The following is a 9,501-nucleotide window of genomic DNA, read 5'->3' as shown; positions in this document are numbered from 1 at the left end:
ACAAGGGGTGAAGGCAGCAGGTCTCGGTCCAGAGCTCCTTCCAGAGCACCAGGGTGTCAGGGCAGGCCGTTCACTGGAGCTCTCATGGAGGAGGACAGAGTCTGGCTCGCACAGCTAAGAGCTGCCAGTGTAGTTGAGATGTAGGTTGGTTACAGCTATTTGGTTAAAAAAAGCCTTGTTATATGAATGAATGAGTGAAAGAGCACACAGACTTGAAATATGAATCCAGCCATGTAAACGTACTTTCTTGATCAATTTTTAGATGGCTTTACAACATCTGAGCCAGGAGGAGAGGGATGTCATTCTCCAGTCAGTGGTGACTCGCCTACCAGGGGTGATGCTGGACATCCTGGATTTCCGGTAACAGACACCGGGACCCTGTGTTCCAGACAGAGGGCAGCCTGCATGGTGCACCTGCCTGAACTGCCGGCGTATGCCAACCCAAATGGAGAACTTGTGCTGTCGGCAGGCTCTGGGCCATGCAGTGTTGTAGTTTGAACCATAGCCAACACTTTGCTTTTGTTCTCACAGACACACCTGTACATAGTATTAGTTAAATTGTGTGTTTTCATCTATATGTTAAATAAAATACTTTTGAAACTTCATGTTGTCCATTACCAGCTGTTATGACAATGTTGGTTGGAGTTAATGAGATATTTATGAATCAGAGTTATAAACTGACAGTTTACTACGTTTTATGAGATTGATTTATGGTGCTCCAGATGCTCAGCTTTGTACTGCAGTAGGGATACGGAGGTTCTATGGTTGAGAAAATGTAGTGCCAAAAGAAAGGGTGGTCTGATGGCGATATAAAGCGGTGTGAATTTTCCCTATACAACATACACTAAAACTGTTATAGATTTTTTAGGTGAGCCTTATTTTAGGTGGTTTATTTCTCTTTTTATTTGAACCCCGTTCACTGCAGTACAAAGCTGAGCGTCTGGGCTGGAGCGGCTCTCTACTTCTCCAAAATGAGGCTGCGCTGATCGCTGATTACGGTATGGAACAGATCCACTATAGATATGTACTTTATATGACCCCACTTCAAAAAACACGAACTATCCCTTTAACCTGATGTTGATCTTTGAATGTGAAGATGCAGACCACATTATCATCTCCATTTTGTTGCTGCTGTTGACATCAACCCTAACACAAACAAAATTAAATTCACAAGAGAATTATATCTTGGAAGCATAAAGTATTTATGTATGTAAATAACTCTAGGTTTACATATTTCCTATGTTTGTGTTGCATGAATGAGTTTAAAAACTTTAATTTCATTGTGCAACTCTGTATTGTAAATCACACATACATCATCTTAAAGGTTGAACCTTTGATGATTTAATGAACACCATTAACCCCACCATTGACCTGCTGAATTTGGTACACAGGTGATGTCTATAAGATGTTAATACAGTAGGAGGTAGGAGGTTTTTCCACCCCTCACCCTATAAAGCAAGTGATCTGATCAATACCTGACACTTGCAGCAACCAAGACACATTCCTTTGACTGACTCCTTCACCAAAACATGTTGTAGCTGAATGTTTCATAATCTAGACTGAGACAAATCTTTTATGGCACAACTCATTCACACCAACAAATTCACACTGTGACATTTAAAGCTAAATTAAATGATTCTATCATAATGAAAACTATCGTACATTGATAAATAGAAAGACCATACAAATCCATACTCATGAGTAACATTGGTCATGGCTGATAAAGCGACAGGCTAAATATCGTTTTAGTGACCCTAAAATATTCAATAAATGACTAAACAGTGTTTGTTAGTATATGCAGATCATTGTGCATAATGAACCTTCACTGACCAAATTAATAGATGATCTGGGAAACTGCTAAGAATGATACTAGAACACAAAACAAAATTCCAAAGCTAAGGATAGTTTGTGGACTTCAATGATGCACAAAGGTGCCATTGTTCTTTGTTATAACCCTTTGAAAAAGGTTTTGTCTGACAGGGTTTGAAGTAAAACCGCCTCTCTAAGGTCTTTTGGTGGAACCTCTGTAAATGTAGACAACCCTTCTCTATGGGCTTCTATGCTATGTTGCCTTGTCAGGCTATTTTCACAATGGGGCTCTCAGCTTGTCAGGTATAAAAAGCAAAGTTTCCAACAAGTAGACAAGCAGTTCAGCTCCAAGAGCAGCACCAGCAGCAGTAGCATCGCCTCTAGTGACAACACCTGGCAAAGATGACCTCCAGCGGCATGAACATGATGAGCAAGATCATCTTCTACGAGGATAGGAACTTCCAGGGCCGCTCCTATGAGTGCATGAGCGACTGCCCCGACATGTCCTCCTACATGAACCGCTGCCACTCCTGTAGGGTGGAGAAGGGCTGCTTCATGGTCTACGACCGCACCAACTTCATGGGAAACCAGTACTTCATGAGGAGGGGCGAGTACTCTGACTACATGAGCATGATGGGCATGAGCGACTGCATCAGGTCCTGCCGCATGATCCCAATGCACAGAGGCTCCTACAGGATGAGGATGTACGAGAGGGAGCAATTCCAGGGCCAGATGCACGAGCTGATGGAGGACTGTGAGAATGTCATGGATCGCTTCAGCATGTCCAACTGCATGTCCTGCAACGTGATGGAGGGCCACTGGCTGATGTACGAGCAGCCACACTTCAGAGGAAGAATGATGTACATGAGGCCTGGGGAGTACAGGAGCTTCATGAGCATGGGCATGAGCAGCATGAGGTTCATGAGCATGAGGCGCATCATGGATTCCTGCTACTAGATGATAACTCCTGATGGTCCAGCAGTTAAGGTCCCAAACAGAATGAGTGACTAAGCTACTTATGTGAAGCAACATATAATGATAGGTGCTGACTGCAGCAAGTGGGTGAAAAGGATCAAAAGTACTGAACTGCACATACAGATGTCTTCAAGGGCTTGCTGATAAAAAGCACAATCACAGCCACCATGTAGAAATACCAATAAAGCCTACTTCGTTATAAACAAAACAATGTTGCATTTGATTCTTTCTTTGTTCTACTTTTCTTCTAATTATTTTCGTTTCTGCTCTTCGTCCTACAGTTTCTAATGGTACATCATCAACCTTTAAACCTACTTTCCAATATCTTTGAATCACTTATGTAGGCAAATTAAAATAACTTTCTCAGTAATATAGTTTATCTAGGGTTAAGGCAAGGTAACAAAATCCAACACCGTGATGGTACAAATTATTGTATTCTGTATATGCACATCTGAATGAGTTACAGTGCTGGGCTAAAAATAAAAAAAAGATTTACACTGGCGGTGGTATACAATTTACAATATACACACATAAATACAAAACAACTAGCTTTGGAAGTATGTGAATTTTCGCAACAGTTCATCATTAAGGTTTTCACAAATATTCATTCATTCAATCAGCTCACCTGGACATACATGTTTTTGGCTAGACAGGAAAGGAATGAGAGATGGTAATCTGAAATGTAAGTAGTCACTAAGACTTTTATTTCTGTTAATTATATTCTTTATTTGATGTAATAGTGCAGTGAAAATTAATTCATAATTTATTTTTTCACTCAATATGAATGAGACATAGAGTAGTTTCACTGATCAAGGGCTCATCTGTCAGGTACGATGTCTGACAGTTGAGCATTACCATTCCAGATCTGACAGGTAACACGTCACATGTTGCACTGGTGAAATTGGTTGGTCTATCCAGTCTGCAGGTCTGACCAGTGCAACAGAACATGCTCACAAAACTCAGTTCCAGCCGTCAAACTAGGCAGTGTTAATCAAAATTCAAGTTTTTGCTCAGATGTTTTCAGAAACAAATTTTAGGGTACTGCTCAGCTGTAATAAAAGATTCTTTTTTTCCACCCCAACTCTTCACATGTTTTGTTGCTCATATTGGTTCAATATGTATCCTCTTGTGTCCAGAGCTTTTTTGGCCTGTTTTTGCAGCACTGAAAATAAACTGGAAACTGAAAATAAGATGAGAGATCTTATCCTATGTACCCAAGGAATGGAAGACAGCGCTCAAGGGCTAGACCTGACAACACAAGTTGCTGACATGTGTTCTTAATGTGCTGACTGTGTACTTAATTTGCTGGCTAGTTTGTGTCTGTGTACAACTACTTCACATGCCTTCAATTGCCCCCTGTTTTTTGAACTGTATTGAATTGAATTGAATTGACCTCCACGTTTTCCAGATCTCAATCTGATCAAGCATCAGAAATGTCTTTACTGGTTGCTAAAGTAACTGCTAACCAGCAGCCTTCCTATGAGTACCTCATTTCCTCATCGACATATGCCAGTAGCTTTGATGCTTAAGTAACTGCTAAATGTCGTTGCAAACACTTGACACTGCCTGTTTTGGGGTCCTAAGCAATAACCAAGTGTGAATTTTTTCCAAGAAAAAAAAAACACCCAATACGCAGTTGCATATTGAAGGTATGCGTCTCCATGGCCCCCATATTGGAGTGTTCGAGATTCATCAAATGTTTTCTTAATGATATCTTTACCATTTTTTTTACAAACAACTTTACACTCAAACAATGGGCTTATTTTGGCCCCTGGCAACACAACCACAAAGTGTGAAGTCTATTGGGTAAATGGTTTTTGAGATATGTGAAGGACCTAAAGTAAGACTGACAAGGCACACAGAGATTCCAAGTTAGATGATGGCTGCATAAAATACTAACAATAACCATTCCTGTAAAGAGTAAATGTGTCTAACCATTTGTATTTTTTTTTGGTAAGGATGATGCAAAATTTAGATTTTTCTTTTAAATCAGTATAATAAAATTCTTATTTTTCATGCATGTTTTTACTGCTTTGCCAACTTTTATAAGTGTTGAAGTATCCCATGGGGTGGGCATGTAGGGTCAGGGTCATTTACTGGGTAATGGACTAACTGTAACTCTGTTTTTGTTATATTTGCTAAATGTGTCATTATAGCCCTTTTTAGATGGAAAAGATGGCACATTTGCACCAAGGTAAGGGCGGCAATGTGCCAGACTGTCTTTCTAAAATGGAGGCGTAATATTCCTCCTCTTCTAAAAGTTGCCTCTGAGGTAGGCATAAACGTGACGTGAGGTGAAGCTCAAAGTTGGGCTATGAACGGTGACAACGAATTTATCTTCAAAATAAGAGCTTTACATTGCACCCCATTGGAGTTTAGAACCGGGTCCTTAGCGGGGGGGCTTTTAATTTGAAAGTAGCAACCGTTCTTAGTTTGCTGACACAACAACAAGCTAACACAACCAAACAGCTACAGAGACCGAGGAGATGTTAGCATCTCCTGAATCTCAGCACCTGTCTAGTTTTTCATCTTAATGTCCGTGGATGAAATGATGGACTGAATGCTGTGATCAGCTGTTTCCTGGTTTCCTGGTCCCCAGCTGTGGGTTGCACAACAGCGCATCTCATTGGCACCTCTGCCCAGCTCACGCAGAGGCCGGCACATTGATGGTTCGTTTTTAGATAGCAGTCAAGACGGAAATAAGTGTACCCTCGGAGGCGGAAAGTCTGCGGACCAAAACAGACCCCCAATTTGCTGCCCTCTGTCTAAAACTGTGGAATGAGCCACCAAAAGGGCGGGCAAATTGGCAGTTTGGTGCCCTGTCTAAAAACGGCTTATGATCTGACAGTAGAATAAGATACAGGTCAGCTGTGTAAAAATCCACTGTCTGTTGCTCCACCCAGTGGCCCTAATTTGATTTGCAAGCAACCACCACTCCCAGATCAACACAACCAATCAGAGCCAAGGGGAGTGTCTGAGAAGCCTCAGTCATTCTCGTGCATACTCTGCTAGCAGTCCCCCTTCCTCACGCAGCACATACTAGGCAGTGCCCCTGTCTGTGTTTTGGACAGTGCAGGAAGGGGTTAAATATCATTTCCTGTGTCGAACATGTGGCGCTATGACTGTATATTGGCCTGTATGTGTTCAAGGGTGGACTCTTCTCAAACATGTGAAGTTTGGTCCAGATAGGAATGAGGAAGTAGTTCCTTTAAGATCTGGTGGCCTGCTCCTACCAGTGCTAAATAATGTATGCTGAAGTCAGAAGAACTCTCTGTAATCTACATAAAAACAAAACCCTCAAACAAATTTGTAGTCAGTTGTGTTCTGATTATTGATTGGCGGTGACACTGTCAGAGGGTGCACTCACCTTTTAGTGACATGTCATCTTGTAGTGTATGATATGGAGGAAAAAAGCTATAAACGTCATGTAAATAGGATGTTTGTTTGACCTCCAGTGTCCAGTTAGTAGTGCTATGGATATGACACAGTACTGATGCATGGAAGTATTCAGGACGACATGTATACATGTGTGATGAATTAGGTGTACATGGGAAACTTAAGGACTTGATACTTTATGGCGAAGCATGAAAATGGATCGCACCATGACACCCAACATGTTTGACGTAGGCGAAAGCTTTTGATAAGTTTTCATGTTGAAGGTCTAAGGATGATACTGAGAAAACTGGAAGTCTGTGGTGTTCAATCTGTAGGAGGAGCTGGTTGAAGTATAAGGCATGGAAATGAACCAAAATGGAGGCGAAATTGGAACTTTGAATCAAAATGGCTGACTTCATGTTGGAGTGACAGTTTGGTACCCGGATGTTTTTTGTGCATCTGGTCATGATACATATGCTTACCGAATGTCATTCATGTATGTGTATGTAAGAGGTGGGGCTTGGATTTTTAATATTCCAGGGAGGGCTATAGAGTCCGCTAGTAACATCTTTCATCAGCTGTCGTCAGGAGGGCATTTGCAATAATTGTACTGTGTACCATTGTTTCGTGTTAATCTCATCTACTGATGTGGAGTTATAAAATACTTATAATACTTATATTATACTTATATTATATTACAACTTAATACAATTTAAAGAGCACCACCTAGTGGTTATCAGCCAATTTTGCACAGAGCCTGTCCTCAGGGCTCATGAGGAAGTAGTAACCGGATTTTGTGTCATGCAAACACAGCAATGTGGAGATATGCAACACTTCCTGTTTGGAACGAAATCTGCAGGAAGTTGTTATCAAATAACTTGAGTATTGTTTGAAATATCAAAATTCTTTTAATAAGTTTTTTATCAGGAGGGTCTGCAGATGCTGTGTGCAAACATTTAGCAAATTTGCAAAAAGAAAGACACAGAAATGTGCATGGCCTATATCACAAGACTCAAAACAATTCAGGGAAAGCGTGGACATAAGGTTTTTGAATGTGCAATAAAGTGTATGGGAGCTATAAGGCAAAATGCACTTTCCTCGATAATAGCGCCACTTAGTGGTGGAAATTCACAATGACAATAGATTATACATTTTTTCTGCAGGTGTGACCTATATACCAAGTTTGGTGAATTTAGGGGCATGTTCAGGCAGTGAAAAATGCAATCATTTGGGACAAATAAGTCTTCACTACAAAAACAAAGCAGGTCGAGACCTGCTTTGTCCTTAAATATCGGAGCATCATTTCAGAGGTGGAGGGAGCTGCAGGATTTGTAAGGACTCAACAGTGATGCAGAGTTAGTTGCTTTTCTGCTGGACAAGTAAGGACCTGTTTGATACATGTTTCACTCTATATTTTAGCCACAAAGTGGTTGAATTGGTTTAGAGAAATAACGTTACTCATGCTTCAGAAAGGCAGCATGGTGATGATGATTACCTGAATGATTACCTGGTAACTCCATGTAACACAATGTGAGGAATGTTGTTTGTTGCTGAAGATATCTACAGTGACTCTGACTGAGGCACTTGTCACTGTAATTTAGGTTTATTGATCAGAAATATAACATGCACCATCTTGGTTTTCTAGCATCCTCTGTTACTGTGGTTACAAGCCTGCTGTGCACAGCAGGCTCCTCTGTGGGAGGGGCTTTGAAGGCAGGGCTGCAGCATAGCAGAGAGGAAGAGGGAGGAACCTGGGAGCTGTATCATTCAAATCATCTGGCTAAGTCCACTTTTTTCTCAAAATTCCAGACTGTGGCCCTAGCGTTATGCTGTGCTGGATGCTGGTGTGTTGGGATATGGGGCGACCATCTTACCAGTCTGGCCTAGGGGACCTATAACCTGGGACACACACCAAGGCTCACTAAAACACAGGGACTGGCAAACCAGCCAAAATAAAGATGAAGAGGTCTCTTCATGTCAACATCTCCGACTACCTTGTTTATCACCAATCCTGTCTGGCCAACATAGCGGACCCCTGTATTGTTCCCACAGTTTCACATGCAATTATTACTAGCAGAGGTGATGTGATGTGAGGTGCATGATCAGTGACAATTCTTGCCATGGCTGGTACAAAGTGACACTCTGAGTCTTGTTGTTAAAGCACCTTTTCAAAAGAAGAGAAAGCTCACTCAATCAGTGAACCACAGGTTACAAACTATCAAGAGTCCCAATATCAAGAGTTACAAAGGTTCTGCTGTTCTTTGTGAACACTCTAAAAGGGTTTGACCTCTAGTGTTTAAAGTATTGAAATCAAGATTAATTTATGATGAAAATTCACAGCAAAAGAGGGACATATTCCTGGCACATGATCCTTTTAAGATTTTATGAACAACACCAATTTTACATTTGTCTGGGTGAATTTGGTACATAGACGGTGTAGTGATGGTAATACATTATTAGTTTTGTGCTTTCACCCTCTGCTGAACATGTGATCCAACCAGATTAGAGAAGACACTTTTATCGACCAGAACACTTTTCTTTGGCAGACTCGGCTTTCCAGGGTTTGTTCTGGCTGAATGATTTATAATCTGCAAATATTTAATTTTAAGCACTCCGAAAAATCTGTCTTGAGATAATACTTATAGTGATTTCTTTGGTTACCACTGAGACATGTCAAAGTAATTGAAATTATTCTCATGCACTGAAATAAAATATTCTGTTTTCAGTATGTAATTAAATATATATGTATATGGAAACTTCTCCTTGATTAATAGAAGTCCCAACAAATGAAGGCTGTCATGTATCAATAGCCACAGCCATGACTGTTAAGGCTACAGGCTTAATATCATTTTAGTGACAACCATACTATACATTATACTCAAATATACTGTTTATTACTATCAATTACATAAGTTTGTTGGACTATGCATCCTTTTGCTTAACAACCCTCCATTGACCATATTAATGGATGATCTGGCAAACTCCTTTCGAATGATATGACAGCACAAAAGAAAATTCCAAAGCTAAGGATGGTTTGTGCACTGCAGTGATGTCATACATGTGGTATTGTTCTTTGTTAACCCTTTGAAAAAGGTTTTGTCTGACAGGATTTAGAGTAAAACCGCCTCTCTAAGGTCTTTTGGGGTAACAGCTGTAAATGTGGACAACCCTCAGTGCTCTATGGGCTTCTATGCTATGTTGCTGGGTCAGGCTGTTTTCACAAAGGGGCCCTCTGCTTGTCAGGTATAAAAAGGAAAGTTTCCAACAGGTAGACAAGCAGTTCAGCTCCAAGAGCAGCACCAGCAGCAGTAGCATCGCCTCTAGCGACAACACCTGGCAAAG

At 40.9% G+C, this 9,501-nt stretch overlaps 1 protein-coding gene across 1 annotated transcript; it reads left to right on the top strand.

Moving 5' to 3' along the window:
* Positions 1-2,211: 2,211 nt before the first annotated feature.
* Positions 2,212-2,766, top strand: LOC119012487 (gamma-crystallin M2-like). The gene has a single exon (XM_037086376.1). It carries the CDS (start codon positions 2,212-2,214, stop codon positions 2,764-2,766), a length of 555 nt encoding a protein of 184 aa, XP_036942271.1.
* The last annotated feature ends 6,735 nt before the right edge of the window (positions 2,767-9,501 follow it).

Source organism: Acanthopagrus latus, chromosome 22 (assembly GCF_904848185.1).
Source record: "Acanthopagrus latus isolate v.2019 chromosome 22, fAcaLat1.1, whole genome shotgun sequence".
Lineage (NCBI taxonomy): Eukaryota > Metazoa > Chordata > Actinopteri > Spariformes > Sparidae > Acanthopagrus > Acanthopagrus latus.
Note: the sequence above shows the minus strand (reverse complement) of the source record. Positions and strands in the feature narration are given on the sequence as shown.